This window comes from Bos mutus, chromosome 3 (assembly GCF_027580195.1).
Source record: "Bos mutus isolate GX-2022 chromosome 3, NWIPB_WYAK_1.1, whole genome shotgun sequence".
NCBI classification, from domain to species: Eukaryota; Metazoa; Chordata; class Mammalia; order Artiodactyla; family Bovidae; genus Bos; species Bos mutus.
This window is the reverse complement of record NC_091619.1, coordinates 107,798,698-107,826,504: the sequence shown is the minus strand read 5'-3', so window position 1 is coordinate 107,826,504 and position 27,807 is coordinate 107,798,698. Positions and strand designations below refer to the sequence as shown.

General features: G+C 41.7%; 1 protein-coding gene across 1 annotated transcript; it reads right to left on the bottom strand.

Annotated features, from left to right (window-relative positions):
• Positions 1–97: 97 nt before the first annotated feature.
• Positions 98–27,807, bottom strand: CLSPN (claspin). Its single transcript, XM_005892644.2, has 25 exons — positions 27,655–27,807; positions 24,768–24,876; positions 23,792–24,237; positions 23,017–23,178; positions 21,699–21,776; positions 21,303–21,375; positions 20,571–20,679; positions 19,808–20,388; positions 14,615–14,806; positions 12,380–12,624; positions 11,281–11,456; positions 11,108–11,172; positions 10,197–10,396; positions 9,717–9,871; positions 8,696–8,922; positions 8,005–8,116; positions 6,683–6,758; positions 6,359–6,462; positions 4,086–4,250; positions 3,857–3,978; positions 3,483–3,610; positions 3,043–3,148; positions 2,214–2,296; positions 1,803–1,964; positions 98–1,472 (listed from the first exon to the last, which is right to left on the bottom strand). Exons 1-25 carry the CDS (start codon positions 27,676–27,678, stop codon positions 1,362–1,364), a joined length of 4,011 nt encoding a protein of 1,336 aa, XP_005892706.2. The 5' UTR covers positions 27,679–27,807; the 3' UTR covers positions 98–1,361.

Here is a 27,807-nt window from a genome sequence, read left to right as displayed (position 1 = left end):
GGCCCAGAGAGGCCTCCCCTGGGAGAGAGGCACCCTAAAAGCAAAATGCTCAACATTAGACAGGTTTTGACCTAAGAATGAGCATTTAGTCTGGACACCAAATCGTGCCCTCCAGGCACTGGATTTATTGAAAAACTACATACATATTAAAACATCTTTATATACATTTTCTCTGTTATAAGATTACAAATATACAAATGCAAATTCCATCAAAGTCAGCATCTTGTACATTAGAAACAACTGCAGAAAACCTATATCCTAATTCCATCAGTTAAATTGGGATTCCTCAACCAGTTAAAAAAAACTGGCACAGCTCACCCAGCTTCCCAAGTGCAGCTCATGACAGTGAAACCACAGTGTTTACATGGGACGTTTTTCCAAGGAAGCAGTGACGTTTGGTTCCGAGGGGGGAAAAATATGTTTAAAATTCTGAGAGCCTCATGGTGGTTCGGAGAAAACTGGGACTGGTGGCAATCCTCTTGACAACATTTTGATGAAACTCCTTGATGGTCTTCTCTCAAAATAAGTAATGAAGTTATTACTTCATTGTCCTCTGACTGGTCAGGGCAACGTACTCAACCCAGCTGAATGCAATAAATAATGATTATATATAATTCTTCGGTCAGAATGAAAAGGAAGGTCCTTGAGCAACAGTGTTTCAAATCAAAAACTGAAGTCCTAGAATAGAGGTCTCTGGTCCACAGACTATCTAATGTGGATGGCCACTGGCTGTAACCTTCTATCTTCATCCTTATACTCCAGAAAATTTGCTCTTTCTGACTTGGGTACCAGTTTGAGTGCTTATTATAAAGGAAGCAAAAGTGAACTGGAAATTTGAGACTGCCTTGGGAAGGGCCAGAAAGGAAAACGGAAGGGGCATGACTTCTAAAATAGCCCATCTGTTGATTCCTAGGTCCTCTAAGAAGCCCCTCTCACTGAGTCCTGGTAACCATCCTGCATGTCGTAGGGGTGTGAAGACATCATCGCAGTTTCAGTATTCACTGCTTTCTGCAATTTTCTGTCCTGTCACACTTTTTCTTCCTCCAACTACCCCTTTCACCAAAAGGAATCAATCCAGTTAGTTGCTAGGGTAAAATGTCAAATATTTAATGGAGGACACTCAGGTATCCCATAAGTTGCTGTTGTAAACACTCCAGAATTATTAGTGGCCAACCCAGGAAGTAATACTAGGAAAGAGATGTCCAGAGCCACATGGTGGAAAGAACCGGAATATCTGTCCTCAATCTTAATGCATTGACTGTGAAGGAGGTGGGGATCATCCACGTGAGCATCAATTCCAGCCTTCAGTGCCAGATACTTCTCAATGGAGCCCCCACAGAGGTGCTGGCGCCCTCATAGCGCTAGCTTTCCAAGTAACGGAAGATGCTTTGCTTCGATTCTGAAGTACTATCATCTATTTTGAGGCGCTTAGGTGAAGTGGATGTCATTAAAGACGGACCCCTTCTCCGTACCTACAGAGCAGAGAAAGAGACAAGAATCAACTCAAGACCTTTGTACAGGCTGTGGTTCACTCATACTTAGCTTCAATCGGCTCTTAAGCAGCTCATAGTTAAATCATGGATAATTAGGAAAAAAAGAAATTGAAAATTTCCAGGCAAGTCTCACAGCTGATTATACTTACTGGGGTTAGCAATCCCCTTGTACCTTATTGGGAATGCAAGATTAACACTATGGCATAAATCTTTAAGCCAGAAATACATATATATTTTCAATTCAATTCAATTCACTCATTCATTCATTCTGCTTTGGAGAGTCGCCAAATCAGTTCTCAAATTCCCTACCCGAGGCTTAGATGATTCCTTTGCTGCCTCAGCCTTGACAGGAGAAAGTGTATGGAAGACGAAGTTTCTAGAATTTCGGGGAGCACTGGGGTTGAGGTCAGAGAGGGCAGCCAGTTTCTGAAGCACAGCTTTGGGCTGGTTGAGCAGGGAGCCTGTCTTCAGCTGAGGAAAGAAGAGTCATCTGGTATCAAATTCCAAGAAAGGAGAAGCCAGCTCCTCCCTGCACCCGCCAGGTGTGGAGGCGACACATTTCCACCCTGCTCAAATGGAAAAGAAATAGCAGGCTCCTTTGACACCTACTTCCATTCCCACAGCCACCCCTCTCCCTAATGACAGAGCACTCCCTTAACCTGACTGAGGCCTTCTAACATTGCAAATCATGACTTCACACGAACAAGGTCCCCAACCAACCTGGTTGTCACTTCCCGGTTTGATGGCTTCAAAAGGATTTCTGAATAAAGACTTTGATTCTTGAATAACCACAGTGTGACTGACTGAAAAGAAAAGACAGAGAGGCCTGCTCTGGGCAAAACTGGGTAGAATTACTTTTACATCTAAACAAACTATCAGGCCCTTAACTAAACTAATAAACTGAGGCCAGAGGAACTGATTATTTTATAATCATGATTTGAAAGTATAGTAAGTGGTTAAGACAGACAATTCAGCTAAACTTACTGTCTGATTAACAGTAATAATAAGAAAAAACAACAGTGATAAGACAAATTCCAGCTCTAACACTTAGGTATATAATCCTGGGCGACTAAACAAAGAAGCCAGAATTCACTCCTCTGAGCTGCCTTACAGGGCTTCCCAGGTGGCGCTAGTGGTAAAGAACCCGAGATGCGGGTTTGATCCGTGAGTTGGCAAGATCCTCTGGAGGAGGGCATGGGAACCCACTCCCATGCCTGGAGAGTACCATGGACAGAGGAGCCTGGCAGGCTACAGTCAGTGGGGTCACAAACAGCTAGACACGAGTGAAGCAACTCAGCCCGCACACATGCACGAGCTGCCTTAGAACATAAAGCAAAACCAGCCATATACACCCTCCACTACAATATCTACTGTCCATTAGAATTCGATTGAAAGAATATTGTCTCTCCCCATCCGAGGGGCCCCTTTAAGATAATATTAGACACAGGTCCATGACTAAGCTGCAAAGCCTCTGAGGGCTGGAGTCACCTCCAAGGCTCCAGCACCTACAATCCAGGGGGACAGCCCCTGTGAAGGACTAAGAGCTCACCATTCTTCTGCAGAGCTTTGGCTGTAACCTTCTTGGCCAGCATCATAAACTGACTGTCTTCCCCAATCTCTTCTTCATCTTCAGCTGCAATTTTCCCCTGCTGTGCCTGAAAATAAAAATCAGACAGCATTAACAGAAGCCCACGGTTCCCCCAAAGACCCAAAGAATTAGCATAGTCTGGAAGCTAGAGTACTTGGGATAACATTTGTTTTCCTTTTTGCTACCCTCTGTTGCTTCAGACAAAAAAAAAAAGTATTTTGGACAAAAACATGAATACAACTGCCCGTGGTAGTCTTTTCAAAGCATAAAAGAAAATTCAAGAATTAAAAGAGACAGCGATACACTGCCCAAGGTTCTGACAACTCTCATGACAAGCTGGGTGACTGAGATGACCCTCATATCTAGGGTTGGAATAGGCGAATCTCTTGCAGGCTTCCTACATGGTCCCGAAGCCACTGCTCTCGTTCAATTCGCTCCTTTCTCCATCTGGCTTCCGTCTCGTCAAGCTGTTCTTCAATCTGATCATCATCAGAGTCTCTGTGGAACAAGTCCATCTGGGAAGCATCATCTAAAGCGAAGAGTTAAGGCTATTAGCATTCTGCAATCCCCACAAGAGAGGGTGTCTTGACAGACACTAGTGAACCCTGTTCGTTTACAATACACTGACACAAGCTCTTCCCACCACGAATGGAAAATAAAGGTCAAGGCCAGGTCCACCACAACTGCTGCTATAGTTTTGAACTCCTCTTGCCGGCTTAGACTGGACAAACACGGACCGTGTGCCATTCGCTTCTAAAGGCAATGATCACGATACCTATGTTTTTCCAGCGGAATCTCCTCATTCGTCCAGGACCATCGCTGTGCAGGTCCCCATCAGCAAGGTACCTTTCTTGGTACAAACGTAGCTCGCGCTTATCATCATCTAACACTGTTTTCCTACGACAGGAAAAATATGGTGTGCAAAACCAGGGCCACTCTGGCTGGTTATAGGGCCTGCCTTAAGATGCACCCCACTGCTCAGAAGGGCTTGTTGGGATACTGACATGTGTATTTTCTTGACTTGACTCTGCAGTTCCTCATCAGAAGGAAGTACTTCATCAATCACATCCTCTTCATATTCATCAAGCTCTTCCCCATCATACTCATCTTCGCTTCCCATGTCACTCCCTGACACCTCTGCCTCGTCCTCCAGGTATTTCTTTAATCTCCTGGAAAACAATATTGAAAATTGGAAAATACAACAATGAATATACACACAGTAATGACAAAAGCAGAACACACAGCCACCTCTAATAACAAGCAAAAATTAATAATAATAATACGTTTGTATAATACTTAAAAGCCTGTTACTTTGTGCCAATAACTGTGCTTTGGAGCATTATTGCATAATCTCAGGGAGGGGTATTATTATTGTTCCCTTTGATTTACAGTTGAAGGAACTGAAACTCAGAGAGTAAACAACTTCCTGATGGCCACACAGCTGAGAGGCAGCAGAATCTGGATTCAACCTAGGCTGGTGACTCCAAAGCCAGAGCTCTCAATCTCCTCTATATATTTGAGACATACCTGTCAGAAGGTTCATACTATTTTGTTTTGCATTTAGGCTCACCAGCTTCAGGAGATAGACTAGAGACAGTATGGTATGGAAAGGTAATAGCCTGGGGTCTTCCTCAGCCCGCCAAATCTTGACCCACAAATTACAGGTATGACTGAGGCTCACTTGTTGCTGTTCAGTCACTCAGTCGTGTCCAGCTCTTCGTGACCCTATGGACTGCAGTGCACCAGGCTTCCCTGTTCTTTACTGTCTCCGGGGAATTGCTCAGACCATGCCCACTGAGTCAGTGATGCCATCTCATCCTCTGTCGCCCCCCTCCTCTTCTCGCCCTCAATCTTTCCCAGCACCAGGGTCTTTTCCAATGAGTCAGCTGCTTCCATCAGGTGGCCAAAGTATTGGAGCTTCAGCTTTAGCATCAGTCCTTCCAGTGACTATTGAGGCTCAGTTAGTGGTAATCAAAACCACCACAAGTTCGTTTTTTTGACTTCAGGTTATACTGAAAACAAATTGACTGTCACCTTGAGTTCATATTGCTGTTATCTATGGTCGAGAATGGCAGAAGCTTGATGGCTTTCTGAAAGGTGATTTTTATCAAAGACTTGCATTATTATTTTAAAGCTGAGTTCCTCTAAATCCTAGGGCTCCTGAGGAATTCCTTCAGGGGCCAAAAGCCACCAAGCTCCTCAATCTTCCCATCTAACCCTCTTTGAGCAGCTCAACTTTTAGCTGCCATTCTTTATAAGACTTCATTTGAACAAAGGACACTATAGTTAAATAAGGTTTAAGAACCACTGCCTTAGAAAAAAATCTATAGATGACCCAAAGCTGTATGAGATGGTTAATTTGACAGGTGACAAATTAGAATCCAAAACTGATCTCAACAGAATAGAATGATGGGCTAAACACAACAAATAAATCTAATAAGGATCAATATGATGTCCTATATTTGAAATCTAAAAGTCATCCACATACAATAAAATGTGAAATATCTATTAAAACGGTTTTTATACAATTTTCAATATCATGGAAAAATATTTACAGATATAGTAAGTGGTGAAAAAAGCAAGATGCAAAACTGCATATATAAAACACTTTACAGATCTCAACCACATGAAAATATATGCCTAACAAAGGCAATAGTAACACTACCACCACTTTCACAAATATTCTGAACGGTGGACATGGACGCCTTATCTTTCCGTATTCTTCTAAATCTTCTAAAATAAATGGCTTACTTTCATCATCAAAACAACAAAATATTTAAAAAATTAACGGTGGGTCATTTGCCTGAAACTAGGATGAGGAAGCCCCACAATGATGGTAATTCAAAGGAAAAAAGACATGCAGAATTGTAATCATCTACTAGATCCTCAGGCTCTCCAGTGACTCAGTTCTTATGCTTATTGGTTACTTTACAAGTAGTAGGCAACCAGAGCAAGGGACGTGGTTGCACCACCACACAGGGCAGTAGTCAGACCACACCTGAAGATAAAGAGAATCCACATATGTGAAGAGTCTGGAAGCAACGTCATGTGAGAAACAGCTGAAGAACTAGGGATGTTTAGTACAGAAATCACTTGAAGAAGTTGTGACTATCTTTGAATACTCAAAAGATATCATGTAAATGGATGTTATTCAATCTGTGTTAACCACAAAAAGCAAAAATAGAACCAGTAAATGTAGGTAAAATGGTGGTGGCAAGCTACAGCTCAACTGTCAGGAGAACTTGTTTGCAATGGAAGGAAGGGCTGTAACACCTACATTTGCCGTTTTGACTTCTCCGACTGCTGCAGGAGGTCTTCCTCATCATCATCCTCACGGTCTTCCGGTGTCAGATCCTCCTTGTCAGACTCACTGTGCTCATCCTGCAAAATCATACAGTACCACACGCAAAGCTACACAGCATAAAACGCGCCCTCAGCTAAGACAGACTCAGAAACTTCTGCCCAAACATTTCAGTCTAGGAAACTGCTTTTGATAACATGCCAAACAGACGTCTCAAGAATTCAAACTACAAAACAAACAAAAATCCCCAGCAGCTATACATGGAGTTCATTATGATTACTTTGTTCCCTTCAAACTCACCTCATCACTATCAAATTCATTATCATTTGGGACAAGCCGAAAGTCTCCAAATTCCTCCTCTTCACCTTCTTCTTCCCTAAGATACAAATCAACAAACCCATACAAAGTTGTTGAAAGCCAACTATAAGCAGTCAGCCAACCTGGGGACTGAAAATATCTTATAGCCCCAACAATCTCTTCAAGAAACAGGAAACAAGATATCTTGCCTTTCAAAAAAAAAAACTTTTTTTTAACTGTGATAAAATACATACAACATAAAGTTTACTGTCTTAACCATTTTAAGTGCACAGTTCATTAGTGTTAAGTACATTCACAGTGTTATCCAACCAACCTCTAGAACACTTTTCATCTTAAAAAACTAAAACTCTATACCCTTTCAATACCAACTCCTCATTCTTACGGCAGCACAGCCCCTGGCAAACACCTTCCTACTTCCTGTCTGTATGAATTTGACTACACTAAGTACCTCATATAAATGGAATCATACAGTATTTGCATATTTGTGAATGGCTCATTTTACTTAGCATAATCTCCTCATAGTTCATCCATGTCTTAGCATGTATCAGAATCTCCTTCCCTTTTAAAGGCTGAATAATATTCCACTATGTATGCATCCTGGAGAAGGCAATTGCACCCACTCCAGTACTCTTGCCTGGAAAATCCCATGGAAGAGGAGCCTGGTGGGCTGCAGTCCCTGGGGTCGCTAAGAGTCAGACACGACTGAGCGACTTCACTTTCACTTTTCACTTTCATGCATTGGAGAAGGAAATGGCAACCCGCTCCAGGGTTCTTGCCTGGAGAATCCCAGGGATGGGGAGCCTGGTAGGCTGCCGTCTAAGGGGTCGTCGCAGAGTCGGACACGACTGAAGCGACTTAGCAGCAGGAGCAGCATGTGTGCATCCACTTGGGATGCTTCCACCTTTTGACTATTATGAATAATGCTGCTAGGAACATGGGTGTACAAATATCTACTAAGAAACCGTGTTCTCAGTTCTTCTGTGTATATACCCAAAAGTGGAGTAACTGCTGCAAGTGAGGAAGTGTTTAAAAAATGGGGTTTTGATTTGTATTTCCTTAATCACTGGTGATGTTGAGAACTTCCATGTGCTTTTTCTTGCCTTTTTTACCCTGTTCCCAATCAACTAAATGAAAGCATTATAATAAATAATTTCTCTATGCAAATATGAGACTCAAACCCACTGCAAGACTCTCAGGATATGAAGCCCCTAAGATGACCATTTACCGCTAAGCTCAGAGAAGCTACCCCTGTACTTTATCAGAACATGGAACTTGCCAAATTCCCTCAGATCACTGAGACTCACCGGTCTGTTGGGAAAGAGCCTGAACAAAGAGCGAGTGCTTCCTCCATTGGATCACCCAGGCTACTCTCCTTCTCCTGCTTATTTAACTCTGATGGATCCAGAGTAGAGGCATCTACATTACAACAAGAAAAAGAGGTTTGTCACCAAGAACTGACAGCTTTATCCTCTTTCCCCAGCCATCTGAAGACATGCCAGCTCAACACAGTTCTAAGGTAAGCTTGCCAAAAAGAGCTCACCATCCATTCATTCAACAAATCCTTATTTAGTGCTTACTATGTGCCAGGCACCAGGGAGACAGCAGTGAATAAAACAAAGATCCCAGCTCCCGAAGAGCTTACATTCTAGCAGGGGTGTGAGAAGGAGAAAAGGGTACGCAGGTGGAAGTAATAACTTAGCATTTATATGAAATCTACTCTGCAGTAGACACCGCTCTAAGCTTTGCACATATTCCAGCCTCAAATAACAAGTCATACGGCCAAAGTTAAAGCAGTCTTAAGGTGATACTTCACCATCCTAAAAAAGTAAGAGCTCTAAATGTTAGGAGCTAAGCAGTGAATTCAACCTAGGTTCAAGAATCCACCATGGCTCTGTTTTCCGTGAACATTTCACCTGAGACTAAAGGACTTCTTCACATGGACACTGACTTAAGATATTTGGGTGGGTGAGCCTTGCTGCTTCGTTGGATAATTACCCTGAGAAGTAAATTTTCCTGAACAAAGATCCAGAAGTTCCTCCATGTTCTCTTTCTTGTCACTCTTCCCAGGCAGAGGCTTTTCAGCCTGAGATGCAAACTTCCCAGTACACAAATCCAACAGTTCATCCATGTTGGCATCCATGGCGTTCTCATCCATACTGGCCAACGGCAACCGAGGCTTCAAATCTTGGTATTGATTCCTGTGGTTTCTAACATTTAAGAACCTACAAGCCCAATGAAGAGTGTAAGAAATGCTCCAGGAAAAAAAAAAAGTAGTGGGGGAAAAGCCTGAACTCATTTCCAAAAGCAAAGTTAGAAGCTGAATTCTGAACCAGAAGACAAGAGTGTCAGACTTTAGCCTGTGATAACCTTGAGAGGGAGGGGGATGTTTATGAAAGAATAAAGGCTATTCAAAAGACAAAGGGTAAAGGCTAATTTGGGGCTTCAGATGGTGCTAGAGTAGGGCCTGGTGTTATGGCCATGTAATGTGCCACAGAGGTGTCAATTCTCAATGCCACCTAAAAATCCTAACGTAGTGGGACGAAAGTGAAAGTGTTAGTCACTCAGTCGTGTCCAACTCTCTGCGATGCCATGGACTGGGGCCCTCCAGGCTCCTCTGTCCATGGAATTCTCCAGGCAAGAATACTGGAGCAGGTTGCCATTTCCTTCTCCAGGGGATCTTCCCGACCCAGGGATCAAACCCAGGTCTCCCACACTGCAGGCAGATTCTTTACCATTTGAGCCTGCAGGGATATGGATACAGGGAAATTTGATGACCTTATTAGAGTTATGCAGGTCTAATAAGGTAGAAATTGAAGGATCAGAACACTAGCAAGGCTATTTACTTTTTATTTTCTAGATAGACTTTGTTCAAACTTGTAGAATATACTAATGGTCTGCACACCTCTCTTTCTCAGAAGAGAAAGCACAGATGGAGTGACAGAAGCTCGCTTTATTTTTAAACAAAATTAAGCAGTACCCAGCACCGTCCCACCCACAGAAACATAAAACTACCTACCCATCTGCATCCAACAGTTGGCTCTGAGTGTCATCTTCTAAGCAGAACTGGAAGTCTCCTGCTCCTAGGAAAAGTGTCTTAGGTTCTGGGGAGGCGTTATACAGATCTTGGGAATCCTCTATGGGAAGTGAAGGCTCAGACAGCTTTCCTGAACTCTGGCACCAAAACAAAACCAAACAAAAACAAAACATTTTACAAATGTCATTCACTGTCATGACAACAGAAGCTGCTATTTGTAAAATTTAATCTACTCTCAGGCAATTGCAGTTGGGGAGGACAATGCATAGCCAAGGGAAGCTTAAAAAAAACATCCTCAAGAAAGAAAGAACCCTGGATGAGGCTTGTTTTTAATACACAAAGTGGGTGGATTTTTAAAACTGAACATACATAATGTGGTGGGAGTTTTTGGCTTGGACACACTTTATTTAGCAATGCGGGAAGCAAAAGGGGGAGGAGATTAGAAAACCATTAGCATCTCACCTTAGAGGCTGAACTGACCAAACTGGCTCGAAATAGCCCTGGGGAAGGAGATCTGAATCCTCCTGCTGTAGGGAAAAGACTGGTCCCACGGCCTGTTTGTCTGTTACAGGGCTGATAGGACGGAAGTGTGGAGCCTATCAGCTCAAAGCTGCTATTGTGGCTGCTCTCCTTGGTCAGTAATGAGCATGAATCATCTTCATCTAAAGAAAGACAACTTTTAAGTGCATGATTCCCAGAAATAAGTCAGATTTGTTTAGGAAAGAGTTGAGAATGAAACTGATAAGATCCACTGGTAGACCTCTCAAGTTACATGTTCTAAAACATTACATTAAAGGTCAATTATGGTACTAAGATAGCATCATACAATCAGGGTTTATCACTCTGAGCTAAGTGACACCTCAAAGTTCCTGTCTTTCTCTCACCTTCCCTAATGCCTATGATTACCCTTTCCATTATCTAATCACTTATACATCTTCCTTTGATCTACATGATATAAATGTTTCATGTTTCACTCGATCAACACATATTCACTAACGACCTATTAAATGCTTAGGGTCAACTGGAAAGAAACTGCATGTAAGATTTCAAAAACTGGACCAAGAGAAATATTTGGGATTTTTTGTTTGTTTGTTGGCTACAACATGCAACGTGTGAGATCTTAGTTCCCCAACCAGGAATTGAACCTGGGCCGTCAACAGTGAAAGCATGGAGTCCGAACAACTGGACCACAAGGGAATTCCCAAGAAAAACAACATAGTTCATAAATTCCTATCACGGTCACAGGTAAGACCGGGAAAAGTTCACCAAGGTTCAGAAAAATGGAACCTTATGGAATTGTAGTCCTTAAATGTTAAAGCTGGAGGATCAGAGAAAAATCATGTTTCAAGTTCTATATAAGAGTCACTACTTACCTAATTTGCTAGGTCTTTTGCCTGAGTTTTCATCTATTTCTGATTTTTCTTCACTAGGAGAGTAACTACAAAATAAGTAGGTAAATTGAATATCTGTTTCTACTTCTTCCAAGAGGGGCAAATTCCCTGGTATTACCAGGGAATCTTATCTTTCCTTAGAGAGAATTACTTACCCCATCTTGGAAGAGCTGTCCTTGAATAGAAGGAAGGTAGAATCAGATGAGAGAGGCTTGGGGACAGACAGGCCAACTGACTTGCCAATTTCACCACTGCCATCATCATTTCCTTTATCTATTTCTTTCTCATCTTTGGTTTCTATTTCTTCACCACCGAGAAGGAATTCTGCAGTCTTTATCAATCACGCCACCCAAAAACAAAATAGTACAGGTCAAAAAATTTTAAAGCAAACATACTAGCTGAAATATGGCTGCTTAGTTACAAGTCACGTCTTAAGTCTGAAAAGGTAAACCTGAAGGGAGCTGAGGCCTGCCATCATCATTGACACAATTTATTAGTTGTAGACACTTCTAGAGCTCTTTTATACTTTGTTACTTTACCTTTTACCCTTTCAAAACTGCTACAAGATTCTGAATGAACTGGATTATCATTTAACTGAGTCAATGAGAAACTGCATGATTAGCCTGAAATTGCAGGACAACTCCTGGCTTTCAACCAGACTGTGACACCCTGCTCGGTTCAGCCATGGCTTTCCTCTTCCTTTACCAAGGGGTAAACATTAACCAGCTCTTTCAAATGACTCCACTGTTCAAACAAGGACACTTTTCTTCTTCCTAATACCAAAAATCCTACCATCACCTGTCTTCTCTAGGTAGAAAACAATACCTTAGAACAAGGGCCAGAGACCCATCTACAAATACCTTCTTCAACAATTAATTTGGGAAGGTCTTGGCCTGAGAATTTATTCCAGACCTCAACCTGGCCAAGGTTAAAAGTGCTTTCTTTTCCTAAATAGAGAAATCTAAATGAACAACAAAGATAAAAGTCTTTAATAGAAAGCCATTTCGATATCAGCATTATAGTACAATATCCAAACCAACGGGCAGAAGCCAGGGCATGACTGTGAACTGCAGGTGTTCCATGGGGCTGAAAGAACTGAATGCACTAAGATTCAGTACACATGAGCTACCTTCATCTCTGACCCTGAAATCTCTTCTACAGTCAAACATGCTCATCAGCCTCTTACTCAGATCTGATTTTCTCTTTCCCTTATTCATCGTGACCTAGTAACAAAACCACGTAATTGCCAGCAACCTCCTCATTGCCTTCTTCCTCCGCTCCCTCTTCTTTCTCCTCTTCTTCCTCCAAGGCTTCCTCTCCCTCCTCTTCTCCATCTTCCTCGGAGTCATCTGTCATTTCTTCCTCCTCCTCCTCCTCTTCCTCCTCAAATCCATCCTCATTATCTAACTTGAGTAATGCTTGGCGTTTTTGACGCTCCTCCAACCTTCGGAGTTTCATTGCTTCTTGAAGTTTAGCTTTCAGCACCTGAAGCTTTTCCCCTGAACAAAAGTATGAAGAGATGCTTTAGATGCAATGACCAACTACACACAACAACACAAGTGTCCATTTCAGGCAACTCCAGAAGTGTTCTAGGCACATCACAAAAAGAAAATCAGAGACCTTCGTATTTTAGGCTTCTGTTATCTTAACAAAGGGGGAATATTAGGAATTGAGTGTAGGCGATAACTCCCATAATTATGTTCTATACCCTGGGATATTACAGAGATTATAAAATTATTATATAAAAAAGCAAAAAAAAAAAAAAAAGGAACGGGGGCAAGTGGACCTTCAAAAATCTCTGGCTTAGAAGCCATGAAGGAAAATATTGATAAGTGTACCCACATTGAAGAAAAAGAGAAACAACTCAAGAGTAAATATGAGCAAAAGATATGAACTCGTGTTAAAAATAATGCTTAACCTCACTTCTTACTAGCAATACAAATCAAAATAATGATACCACTTTTTATACACTAGGCAAACATTTGTTATATCCATTATTAACAGAAAGAAACAGGAACTCTTACACACTGTCATTCAGAGTGAAAATTGGTGCAACTTATTTTGATGGAAAATGTGACTAGGACTCAGTGATTCCACTGTAAGGAATTTTGCATCAAGATTTACTAACATATATGTGATACTAGGATGCAATATTGTATGAAATACTAAAACGGAAACAAACATGATGTCCCTTAACAGAAGTATCGTTAAACAAATCATGTTATACCTATACACTGGAATATCATATGATGTTAAAATAAAAAAACCTCAAAAGCAGTATGTATATCTGAACTCCTGAGTTAGATGATCTGGATTAGGCTACTAATTCTGTTACTTACTGCTGCCAAGTCACTTCAGTCATGTCCGACTCTGTGAGACCCCATAGACAGCAGCCCACCAGGCTCCCCCGTCCCTGGGATTCTCCAGGCAAGAACACTGGAGTGGGTTGCATTTCCTTCTCCAATGCATGAAAGGGAAAAGTGAAAGTGAAGTCGCTCAGTCCAGTCCGACTCTTTGCAACCCCATGGACTGCAGCCTACCAGGCTCCTCTGTCCATAGGATTTTCCAGGCAAGAGTACCGGAGTGGGGTGCCATCACCTTCTCTGTCTCTTAGTTACTAGTTATATAAATTTGAGCAAGCTGTTTAAATGCTTTGTATATCAGTTTCCCCAGATATAAAATAAGGACACTGATGTTATTTACTGTAAAGCACCTAGAGCAGTGTCTGGCAGAGAGGAAGTGTTCAGTGTCTCTCTCTCATACACTTACACAATAGTAAATGCATATGAATTTTCCTAGGACACACATGAAATTGTTAAGCTGCCTCTGGGAAGACTAATTTTTTTTTTAATTTATCTTTTAATTGAAGGACAATTGCTTTACAAAATTTTGTTGTTTTCTGTCAAACATCAGCATGAATCAGCCATAGGTATACATATGTCCCCTCCCTAATTTTTCATTTTATACCTTTTCCTAAGTGTTTAATTTTTTTCTATGTGATAAATTGCTCATATTTTCAAAGTGGGAGTGAGAACAACAGACCTGTCCCTAACACAGTCTACAAAGCAGAATGCATGATGTATGACCGCGTTATTATTTTGTTTTCAAACAGACATGTACATGCATGCAAAAAGTTTAAAGGGCCATACAACGTGGTTACAGAAGATGTCTCTGACAGAAAATCTTTTTGTTTATTCCAGAAATTTTGTTTACTGCAGAAATTTGTTATTTATTCCATTTATTTTCTACAATGGGTATTTTTTTAAACAATAAGACAAAAACTATTTTAAGAAATAAAGTCATCTTACCCACCTCATACAATGAGGCCATATCCAATCTCTGGAGTCTCCAAGGAAAAAGATTCTATAACGTCTCACTATAGGGTGTTCAGCAGCCATGAAGACCAGCCAGGGTACAAGAGTCAGGCACTCCACCCTACTCGTGGCCAGTAAAAATATACAAATAAAACAACTCCATGAACTCAAATACCTGGTTTTGTGTGGCTTGCCCCATCCAGCTTCTCCGCTGCCAAAGTCACGGGTACCACGTCTGCCTTGAGCTCTTCCTTCCCGTCAGCGCCCACATCTTTCACTATGATGTTCACATTCACCTTCTGACCAGCCCTGGGTCTGGCTGTGGGATTAGCATGCTTCCAGAAACGCTGCTTCAAGGCTTCCAGTTCTAAACCAAGCACCAACCAGTATGTCAGTTTGCCTTTTAGATCCCAATTAAGAAGTACAAGCCAGGTTCAACAAACGTGTAAGGAAAAAAAATACACAGAGAGACACCAAAAACTCCTTTGCTACCAACACCTGCGTTCAATTCATATACCTTAACCCAAACTAAAGGACTAAATGAGTTCCTTAAAACTCATTTTAGGGTAGAAATTTACAACTGAAGTTTCTAAATATGTGCAATTCTTTTTTAAAAAGCATTAAGCTGGTAGAAAAATACCATACTCCTTAATTATGCAAGAGCTTAATTTGTCACCAGTTTCAGTCTCCTTTTAAAATATTTCGTATTTTGAACGTCTCACTGTTTATTAGCAATCTCTCTAAATATAAGCAAGGTCTATTTAAAAAATGGAAAAAGAGGGAATTCCCTGGTAATCCAGTGAATTAAGACTCTGAGCTTTCATTGCTGAGGGCCCAGGTTCAATCCCTGGAGCGGGGAAGCAGGGAAACTAAGATCCCAAAGCCATGTGGTGTGGCAAAAAAAAGAAAATAATCAATGCAATTAGTGATGTAACTTGGCGGCAGGGCTGGAAGTTTCTTCATGAAACTTTTACACAGATATACTCAGTACACTGAGAAAGGAAATCCCATTGAGAGGTGGTCCCTGGGCTTCCCTGGTGGCTCAGATGGTTAAGAATCCAACTGCAATGTGGGAGCCCTGGGTTCGATCCCTGGGTTGGGAAGATCTCCTGGAGAAGGGAATGGCTACCCACTCCAATATTCTTGCCTGGAGAATTCCATGGACCGAGGAGCCTGGGGGGTTACAGTCCATGTGGCTGTAGAGAGTCAGACATGACTAAGCGACTTTCACCACATACCAACTTATATACAAATGGGAACACACACAGGTACTATGACTGCAGTGGTCTAACTGCAATATGGCCTTTCCCTTCTTCCCCACCACTTTTGCTCAGAACTTTCTTTTCTTTCTCCCTCAGCCAGCTGTCACCTCATACCATCCCCTACTCACTGTGTAACAAGCCAATCATACCATAATGGGATCTGTTGTAAGAGAGCTGACACTTATAAAGAGAAAAGAAAGGAAAAGAACAGTTTCTTTGGGTTCGAGCTATCCTCATACGCTGTGCTTTCTCTTCCATGATAATGTGTCCAGGGCACTCCAAGTTTGGTTCTTTTTCCTAAAATTCACTCAACTCATACTTCGGTAGTTTTGTGGTTAGCATCCAGATGTGGTTTTTCCCTCCCTAAAGGGTCTTAGTAGAAAAAGAGAAGAACTGGAAAGAAACCTTTTTCAATGAGTCCCTGACATTATTCACTGGGCTTCCCAAGTGGCGCAGTGGTAAAGAATCCACCTGTAATGGAGGAGATGCAGAAGTGGGTTTAACCCCTGGGTCAGGAAGACCCCCTGGATAAATGAAATGGCAACCCACTCCAGGACTCTTGCCTGGGAAATCCCATGGACAGAGGAGCCTGGTGGGCTACAGTCCATAGGGTCACAAAGAGTCAGACATGACTTAGTGACTAAACAACAACAACATCATTTATTTAGTTGCAAAAATCCAACTCCAAAGGGACGGCATGTTTACACTGCAAACCAAAGAGTAGGGAGAGAAGCTATAAGTCTGCATCCCATTTCTTATTAGTTCAGTAAGTTGGAAACAGCAGGCAGTGGCAGTGGGAAGGGAACAGAAGTAGGAAGGTCAACATTGGTGCCAAGAGAATAAAACAAATGGAGGAAGATTACTCAGGACCTAAAATTAGAGTGAGGCAGGAGTAGCTTTCACTCTTCTGGAGAAAGCCAGGCCCCTCAAAACTCTTCATCCCCCAACCCAATGGAGCACCCACTTCCCTTGTCCTTTACTACGCAACTCAATCACCACCCTTCTCATCACAGAACCCCTGTTCAAGCTCCTCTCCCTCCTTCAGTCTTCTCCCAGCTTTCATCTCCTCTTTAAGTGAAACATCTCCGCTCCAGCTCATGTCTCCACCTAAAAGCCCTGCACCCTCTGGCCTCTGGTCACCAACCACCTTGCAATCTTCACTTCAGCTAACCAGAGCATCCTCTGCTTTCTCTTGTCTCTCTGTCTTTTGCAGGTCTGTCCCCTTCACCAAGAAAGCCCTCCCTCACCTCTCTGCCTTGTATCTCCTACTCAGGCTTCAGGACTCAGCTCAGGTATCAACTCCTTCTAGAACTTCCCTGACTCCATGTGAGGAACTCTTTCTCTAGGCTCAAAGTATGCATAGCACTTAATATCCAAATTTCCTGCCTGTAACTCCTATTAGATTTTAAATTCCTTGAGAGCAGGGACTACATCTTACTGGTACATACAGCAAGCAACACCATGCTAAGTAAAAGTTCACTGCATAAATAAATGAATGCTGACCCTAACTTCACATATATTATGAAACAGAGTGATCTGGAAACCCGACATTCATGTCAAATATTAGTTCTGAAGGAAAACATATCCTGAGTTAAAAATAAGTGCCTATTATGAGCCAGGCATTGTGTTAGCTCCCTGTATAAGCCAATTGCAATGTTGGAAAAATTACCCAACCTCTCCAAACCTCATTTTCTTCATTTGCAAAATAATACTTGGGGTTATGAGAATTAAGAAAGATAACTACTACTAAAAAAAAAATCAATCAGTATCTAATACATTCAGTTCAGTTTAGTCGCTCAGTCGCGTCCGACTCTTTGCGACCCCATGAATCGCACCATGCCAGGCCTCCCTGTCCTTCACCAACTCCTGGAGTTTACTCAAACTCATGTCCATTGAGTCAGTGATGCCATCCAGCCATCTCATCCTCTGTTGTCCCCTTCTCCTCCTGCCCCCAATCCCTCCCAGCATCAGGGTCTTTTCCAATGAGTCAACTCTTCACATCAGGTGGCCAAAGTATTGGAGTTTCAGCTTCAACATCAGTCCTTCCAAAGAACACCCAGGACTGATCTTTAGGATGGACTGGCTGGATCTCCTTGCAGTCCAAGGGACTCTCAAGAGTCTTCTCCAACACTACAGGTCAAAAGCATCAATTCTTCGGCGCTTAGCTTTCTTCACAGTCCAATTCTCACATCCATACATGGAAAAACAATAGCCTTGACTAGACGGACCTTTGTTGGCAAAGTAATGTCTCTGCTTTTCAATATGCTATCTAGGTTGGTCATAACTTTCCTTCCAAGGAGTAAGTGTCTTTTAATTTCATGGCTGCAATCACCATCTGCAGTGATTTTGGAGCCCCCAAAAATAAAGTCTGACACTGTTTCCACTGCTGCAAAAAGGAGGTTGCTTCCCTTTCCTGTTTCTCAGTCTGAGATGATAAAGAAAACTTCTATTCCCATAACAAAATTTCAGTGTCTAGTATAAGTTTCTTCCTCACCTGTTAGTCTGAGGCTATTTAGGTAATGTCTAGTCCCACACAACAAAACTTTCTCTCCCTGCTCTGGGCACCAGCTTATTCCCACACTTCTTTGCTAATAGAGCTATGCTAGTTCTGTTACACAGCTCTCCCACCCCACCACCTGCTCTGGTCAAAGTGACTTACACATCCTCCCAATATGTACCACACAGAGCGCTTTCTGTCCCTCCCAAGAATGTCCTTCTCTCCACTTCCACAAAATCCACCCATTCAATCAACAATGACTTAACTGATACTGTGGCTGACCTAGCACCTGCCAACCATATGCTAGTTTATAAAGCAGCATCTCGATCTAAATAATTTCACTAATAATACAAAGAACAGCTACCATTTGAGTGTTTCTTTATGCTTTCCATTTGTATGCATTATTAACATAGCTTCACTATAGTGTTGCACTGTGAACCAGAAGTGTTATTTCATTTTTTTTTTAAAGTTGCCTTGGAGAGGTCAAATAGCATACACAAGTTTAAACAGTGAGTGATGTCGTCCAGACTCAAATTCTGATCTTGCTACCAAGCCTAAGCTCTTAATTATCAAATGACACTGCCTTGAAGTAGAGGAAGAAAACCCAATTTTACCTACAAATCAGGAAATCTACCCAAAGTGGGGAATACCTAAGTTCTCTTTTTTTCAATTTCTGGCTGCACCATGCAGCATGTGGGATTTTAGTTCCCTGACTAGGAATAGAACCTGTGCCCGCTAAGGTGGAAGCGTGGAGTCTTAACCACTGGACCTCCAGGTAGGTCCCTTGGGCTCTCTCTTGAAGAATCATTCATTCAGTCCTTAATTCATTCATTAAACATGGCTGCCTAACGTGTCATCGACTATGGAAGCACAGGGGACAGAGGAAGAACAAGCCAGAAGAAGATCCTCCTGAAGCGTAAAGGCGAAGAAAGTGAACAAGCAATTACATCTGATTCTTCTTCAAGCCTTTCTTTAACCACCTATTGTAAGAAACATCCCTTCTCTGAACTTCCATGCTTTATTCTAAGTATTTCTTTCAGCAAGACTACACTACCTTTTTTCCCATGTTAATTTTTTCCAATTATCAGTGACACATGTTCCTGATAGAAGATGTCACTTTCCTGTATTACTGCTATTTGCCTACTTCTTATCTCCCCTGCTAGAGTCTAAGCAGCTTAAGTGTAGGATAAATGTCAGATTTCTCAAGTATGCCTTACAGCATCTTACATGAAGTGGGTAGTTTAATATTTGTTGAATGAGTGAAAAAAAAAGAAAGAAAAGAAATTCAGTTTGGCAGGCAATTTGCTGATGTTTCTAACTGTGAAAAACTGAATTGAATAATGCTTTTATCAATGTCATACCACAAAACAACAGCAATGTACCCTCCTCTGTACATTAACTATCAACAGGTTTCCCTTTTAAACGAGGTTCAGAATGTTCTGATACCTTGCCAAATGTACATGATGATTTTTATCCATATCCGGTACATCAGTATTAAGACCACGTGGTTATTTGTTTCTCCTGTGTTCCCTGTCCTCCACACTGGCAAATATTAGAAGCTGCCAGAACAAATCATTCTAGAGAAGCTCCCCCCAATTCAAAGAATTACCTCTGTTGGTTTCAGGTTCTTCAAGTATCACAAAGGAATCTCTGTCAGCACCCAGCTGAGGTTTACGGAAAACATCTACCCCCAGCTGCCTAAGTCTGTCCACAGTGAACCTCCTTGCTTTCTCAGGGGGCACCGCTGCTGTTGATCCATTTTGCTGGCTGGGCTCTTCTGCCTTCTCATCTGCTGCTTCTGTTTTTCTCAGGCCTTTTTCTTCCTCGAGGGCATGAGGTTCAGGTGCCACAAGCCCTTCAGTCTGATGCTCTTCACTGTCCTTGTTCCCCAGGACGCTGCATTCTTGACGTGCCACTGAGACGTCCCCAGGTGGAGGTCTAGCATCACTTTGCTCCTGTTTCTCGGGAACTTCTAGCTCTTCACTTCCTGTCAAATCTTTACCGCAAGGCTCGTCGGATTTAGCAGTGATCTGGGGTTCCTTTGAAACTGCAGGAAGCGCGTTAATTTCCATTTCACATCCTGCACCTGTTGTCTGCGCAGAGTCTTTGCTGTGGTGGTCGCCATTCACCTCAGTTGTATTTTCAGTGTCTATGGTTTCTTTGTGATGGCTTGCCTGATACTTAGTGGACCTAGAGAGGAGAAAACAAGCTGGAGTTAAACATTCTCCTAAATGAGAAACATTCCCAACCCTTTGCACATAATTGGTTAGATCAGTTTTACAAGAGCGAGGAATCTCAATTTTTACACCAGGTGTTTGCCTCAAAACTGAATGTTTATGAAAATTATAATCACAAGGAAAGAAGGTTCTTACTTCAGGAGCGCCATGGCATTTCCCTGGCAAGTGGGCCGGGGTTTACGTTTGAAGAACTCATGAACGGTTTTATTCTCAGGCATGTGATATGGAAGATTAAGTGCAGACTCTATAAAATGGAACAGAATAAGCAAAGGCATATACTATATAGTCCGAAATGTTGCTTTACATTCAGTTAAACAGTACAACCAAAGCCATCACCGGAAATAGAAAACAATCCTGCCTTTAACATAAAATAGGATCTAAGTACAAAAGAATTCCATGAAGGCCAGTGGCTTTTAAAACTAGCTGTGAAATCAACTGATCCAAGAAGTTTTTTAAAAATACAAATTCTTGAACCCCATTTCAAGTCTATTGAGTCAGAATTTCTTTGGGGCCTAAGAATTTATAAATTTGGTTTGTAAAAGAGATCCTGATGCAGCCAGACCACAGACAACCCTTTAAAAAATTCCCTCCCAGGACTTCCCTGGAGGTCCATTGGTTAAAACTCTACACTGCTAAAGCAGGGGGCTCGGGTCCGATTCCTGGTTGAGGAACTAAGATCCCACATGCTGCGTGGCCAAAACATTTTTTAAAGTTTTAAATAAATTTTAAAAATGAAAAATTCCCTTCTTACCACCACTAGTTCTGGAAATTTTCTTAGTTTATATTAATGTTCCAGAGGCTTTAGAACCAAGGCCATTAATCAAGATCAATTCTAAACTTCAATGTTTACCGTATTGGTTTCTTTACCTCGAATAAGGCGCTGAGTCTCACTATGCAATTTTTTTAATGCTTCCTTACTTAACTTGGCTGCCTTTCTTTCCTTAAAGAAAACAAAAAGTGAGACTACATTAATGCTTTTATCAAGAAAGATATCCCTTAAGAGTCTGCTCTTTCCAAGAAAAGATAGAGAAGAAACAGTCATCTCTAATAAACTCAATACAATATAAACTTCAAGAGCTCATTTATTTGCAAGTCTCTTAGAATTGATTCAACCTAATTCATATCTGTGTTCCTACTATGTACAAAGCAACATCCTGGGAATCAGGAAAATACAACAGATACAATAAAATTCCAGAGAAATCCACAATCTGCTGGGAAAAGAGCTCAGCATGACAAATATTAACATACAAGGCTCTACCTCACCTTCCTCGTGGTGCCTTTTGACAACTCAGTTTCTTCTTCAAATGAATAGACCCCACTCTCCAAAGACAGTTCTTTTTTCTAAAAAAGAAGGTTGCAAATGGATTAATAGAGACAAAAATTAAACCGACACAAGAGGATGTTGCTTATGCAAAGACTGTTTTTGCACTCCAACATCACATCATGCTACATTAATAATAAATCAATAATTATTAAACACAAAATGTTAGACACACAACATCCTATAATGCCTAGAAAATAAACTAGATGTCTCCCATGGAGCTTGGGGCCTCATTTCTTACACCTCTGTATTTCCCTAAGGAGGGACAATGACCCCTCAGGGAGCTAAAAAGATAATCTTTGGAAGAACAATTATGCTTCCAAACACTCAGGACAAGGATGCTTTGACTGATGCTTCTCTTTCATAGCCTTCCTGAAACCCTAAAGGTTCATGTCCTAGAGGCCATTAAGTTATAAAATTTATAGCTCTTCCCCTTTTTCACCTGTTTCTTATACAACATAAAGTATCTTATGGGACTTCCCTGGTGGTCTGGTGTTAAGAATCCACCTGCCAACGCAGGTGACATGGGTTTGATCCCTGGTCTGGTGCCACAGAGCAACTAACCCATGTACCACAACTATTGAGCCTGTGCTCCAGAGCCCGCGAGCAGCAACTACCAAGCCCTCAGGCCTACAGCCTGTGCTCTGCAACAAGAGAAGCCCCCACAACGAGAAGCCCATGCACTGCAACCAGAGGAGCCCCCGGCCACCACAGTTAGAGAAAATGCACGCACAGCAGTGCAGACCCAGCGCAGCCCAACTAAATAAATAAAATAAAGTACCTTACTTTTTGCCTCAAAAAGTAATGAAAATACTAGTTTGTGATAAATAAGGGATTAGAAGATAAGCAGAAGTAAAATCAAAGCGAAAACGTGCAAAAGAAGAGCGAAAGATGGAAAAAACTATGCAGCTGAAAAAGAAGGAAACAAAAAATGAAGTACATTTGAAAGAATAATTTGCTGTTTCCAAGGCAGATTAACGTTTTAGGAAAAAAGAGTTGCTTTTAGTTCTAGGAGGTTGTTTCTGCACTCAGAATACAGCTTTGAGTTGATCAGGACAATGAAAATACTAGTTTCCAAACAAGTTAGAATGTCTATAACTTGTACTGCATGGTTCCAAAATTAACAGCTGAAAAACTTGTATCAATTGACATGTGTTTTTCTTCAGTTAAAAAAAAATTAGGGTTCCATCAGTAAATCAGAACACAAAGCAAAGGTTCGAAGCAGTGGGTTAGCTCTTACTGCAATCATTGTTTACTTGCCTTGTGCTTTTTTACTTTGTTTTTCACAGCCGCCCTTATTGATTCTAACGACTCTTCATCTTCTAATGGAGAGTGATCTTCCTCCTCCAACCCAGTTTCAAAAAGGTCTTTATCCACAAGCAGACAGCCACTGTCATTAAATGGCTGTTTCACATCATCTTCCTGGATAACACATAAGGAAAAAACAAAATGCAATCATTTTAAATCCAGTATTTTACTACATCATACAGCAATTTGCATCAGGACAGAAAAGTTCACATTTCATGAGCAGACAAGTACATGGCATCCTAGAACATTATCATTGGTTCCTTTGTCATCCTTTGAAATCCATGCTGTGATCTGATGCAATCGTCCAAAACTAACTTAATCAATAGTACCTTTGTTTTTGAAAAGTCAATTAACAGTTCATTAAACAGCAACTAGTTTATAAAATTTGAGGACAGTTTTTCTAGTTAGCAAACAAGACTTCCGATTGATGGGTGCATGAAAATTCCTCCTATGGAAGCTAATTTTCATCAGATCAGAAACAGCCAAGAGTAACTCCATGTGCTCACAAAGAAAATCAGAAACCTACTTATTTAGAAATGTCCTCTTGTATCCAAAATGGAGAATGAGACCACCAAACAACAGATTTGAAATTACATACCTCACTGCAAAACAATCAACTCAAAGCTATATTCTGAGTGCAGAAACAACTTCCAAGAACTAAAAGCAACTCTTTTTCCCTAAAATGTTAATCTGCCCTGGAAACAGCAAATTATTCTTTCAAATGTACCTTATTTTTTGTTTCCTTCTTTTTCAGCTGCCTAATTTTTTCCATCTTTCGCTCTTCTTTCTCAAGTCTTCGCTTTGATTTTACTTTTGCTTTTCCTCCAATTCCTTCTTTACCACACATGGGCTTTTTGGAAATCTTTCTGTCAACTGTAAAGTCCACAGAGTTTTCAGACTGGAGACCCATCTCTAAGCAAGGTGTCATTTGGGTTTCAGAATTCTCCTGACATAAAGACTCCTCAACGTCACTTTCATCACTGTCTGCCAGAGTTTTATGGATCCTTCTGGCTTCTCCATTCTTTCCAGCACACAGGTTCTCTTTATCCTCCTCTTCGGCAGCGTCATAGGTAGTTTTCTCTGGAGACACTGGGTCTTCTCTTTCAGAATCACTCTCTTGCAGCACCTTCCTGCTTTTCAATTTCCTGCTCACAAATATCTCTTCATCTGAATCTGGAGGAAACACAGTTTTTTTTTTAGAGGCCTACTGTCATTTGGCCTTGCTCCTAGTCCCACCACTCCTGAAAATCATATCCAATTATCCAAGTGATATATCACCTTGTGAAATTACGTAACTAAGAACTAATTGTAGCAAAGCAAATCTAAAAATACATTTTGAAAAACATTTTCTCTTGAAAAATATCTCTTACTGAGAAATGTAATTATATATATTTACAAAGTGTAAAGCTGTTCTGATCCTTCTGGCAGGTGTTAAAAATCCTTTTATTACAGAATGAATGCATTTAACTAGGCAATGTGCTAGCTTTTAGATACTTTATACATTCAATAATATAATAGAAGTAGTTATTTCCAAGAGTATATGCACTATTATTTTGCTTTTATAATAAACAGAATAAACAAGGTGAGGTATTAATAATTTTAAAAATCAAGAGAATAATTTAATTAATCCAGTCCACTTAGAACCACGCTCCCACATTCTATTCCTAAAAATAAAAGTAATAAAAGTACTGACTGTTACAAACCTTGTTCACTCAAGGGCCCAATTGTTTCACAGCTGCCCTGTCCACTGTCTGAAGGACTGTCTGTTTCCTCTTGTGAAATGAGTTTTGAATCATTGATTTCTAGGTGAACCTAGAAAATGAGAATATACTTTGTATTAACCAGTAAGTGACAGAACACTCTAAGTACATAAAGATACATAAATCATCATGGGATCATCAGACTGAAATAAGGGGAAAAAAATAATACAATGGTTTAACAAAAGGATGACATTAAAAATTACTGGCTAGAAAAAACAAACTAAAACTCATTGTTCATCTTTGAAGGATATTACAGAGGCAACACTTTGAGTTATGGTAAATAAGAATCAAGCATTATTGTGCTTTTCTGTGTGAACTATTTCTCACTGTATGCATATGATATGTTAAATATCATCACACTCAGGCAATCCAGATATGGGAAGCTCTACAGGACAAACGATGTCATTTCTTTAACAATAAATTGCAAGAATAAAAAGAGGGAGGGGGACTTATAAAGAGAGTTAAGGTATTTACACATACATACAGAGATACAGCAACACCTGCAATACGCAGGCTTTGTCTCAATCCTAATTCAAACAAACTGAAAGTATATGTAAGAGTCAAAAAAATCTGAACTCTGATCATTTAATATCAAGCAATATTTCTAAATGCTTTAGGTATGGTAATAATATTATAGTTATCTTTTTTGGAATGCACTTACCTTTTAGAGATGTATCATGACATATTTGTGGATAAAGTATGTGTGGAAATTTGCTGTCAAATAATCCAGTAAAGGGGGGAAGTACATGGGGGTGTAAATGAAACAAGATTGGCAGGACTTGATAACTGTAGAAGTTAGGTGACGGGTTCATTATAAGAGCTTTTCTATGTTTATGACTGAAATTCAGCCCCAAACTACCCCCTCCAATTTTTTAAGTCACAAGTGAAAAATCTAAGGAGAAGGGAGTTAGTTGGATAACTTGACTAGTTAGTGATCAAGCTAACCCTAGATGCCAGTTCCCCCACAACCCTGGTGTTCGCAGGACTCTGAATCAACTTATTAATAAGGGGGGAAATACATCTGTAATGTAATGGGCACAAGACCACACTCGAACGGTTTCTGAGACAACTACTAAGTTGATTTGAATGTTTAGTGCAATTATTAAAATAATAACAAAAAATAACACAAACAGAGGAATCACTGAGGATCATGATGTATGCTGTTGATTCTCCCAACAACTCAAAGCAGTAACACTACTTGTGGATATGGAAAGTGAGCTTAGGTAACCACATGGCTCATTACAAGGTGATGTTCCTAACCACTCTATTCTAGGCAATCTGGAGCAGAGCCAGCAATAATCAGGGCCAGGAACACAGTGAGGTTAGGAGGTCTCAAAACACTCAGTAATCAAAAGGATTTTTGTGCAAAATTAAAATTTTAAAAATCAATGGGTAAATTATGGCCCATGAGTTCAGCTGCCTGCTTTTGTAAAGCTTTTTTGGAACCTGGGCCAGGCTGAGAGTGAGGTGAGTAAGGCAGTGTAGTGCAGATACAGGGTTGGATTGTGTGTTCACTTCAGTTTGATATCTTGTTCAAAACCAAATTATGGAATTTTTTTGCATTAATTTTTATTTTAAGAAAAACTGCATAAAATATTATCTTGAACAACAAAGTCCTACTGTATACCACAGGGAACTCTGTTTAATATTCTGTGATAAACCATAGTGGAAAAGGATATGAAAAAGAATGTGTGTGTAAGTGTAACTGAGTCACTTTGCTGTATAGTAGTAACTAACACAACATGGTAATTCAACTATACTTCAATAAAAATGTTTAAAAACTTATGTTGATTACTGAGTATTTTAGCGCCCCGTTAAATTTTGCCCCAGACTGTCTCACTTCAGCCCCAGCTCCAAAAAAGAACACAGATTTGGAAAGATGCTTCTATGCCAATACCGAGAACGATCAGCCAGTCACCGCCCGGAAGGCTTCCAAGACTGGTACCTTCCCTTCTCGGGACCCAGTGCGATGACTTCAGAGGCCTCTTCCAGACCCAGTTTGGAACTCCCTAAGACGGCAACCCACTCCAGTATTCTTGCTTTGAGAATCCCAGGGACAGAGGAGCCTGATGGGCTGCCGTCTATGGGGTCGCACAGAGTTGGACACGACTGAAGCGACTTAGTGGTAGCAGCAGTAGCAAGACTCCAGCCGTCCATTTACAGAGACTTACGCTGCCGCGACTTCCCTGGTGGCTCAGAGAGTAAAGCGTCTGCCTACAATGCGGGAGACCCGGGTTCAATCCCTGGGTCGGGAATATCTCCTGGAGAAGGAAATGGTAACCCACTCCAGTATCTTTCCTGGAAAATCCTATGGACGGAGGAGTCTGGTGGGTTATAGTCCATGGGGTCGCAAAGAGTCGGACATGACTGAGCGACTTCACTTTCTCTTTCCTTATGCTGCCCCGACAGAGGAGCCTGGAGGGTTACGGTCGCATCCTAGCGGTTCGGTTCGGCTGGGTCCTTCCTCTTTTGGGGGCGCTGTTGGAGGAAGCGCTCCCGCCGCCGGAAACGCGCCAAAGGGGCGGGCGGAGCAGGCTGAGCTGGGGCCGGCGGCCGCCTGAGGGCGACGCAAAGCCCGGGTACAGGCTTTGAGGCAAGGGACTGAGGCGAGAGGGACCCAGAGCCGGGGCCGACCGCTGGGTCCCGAGCGCGCGGGGCCCGCGGGTTTATCTCCGCGCGAGTAGAGAAGCCGAGCCGCCGCGGGGCGCGCCGGGAACTGTAGTCCTCCCGCCTCCGCGACCCGCTCCGCCGGTTCGACCCCTGCTCCCCCCCCCCCACCCTCGGCGCCGGGCCCTCGCAGCTACGGATGGAGGCAAGGGCACGAACTCACCTCGGAAACCACTTCACCCGTCATGACCCCGGTCTCCTCAGCGCGCCACTCGGGACGAAACAGGTCCCCAGTTCCCTTACTCGTCAGGACGCGGCCGCTCCCGCCGTCTCCAGCCAGGCAGCGGCGTTCGAGCTTTCGCGCCCAGCCGGAGTG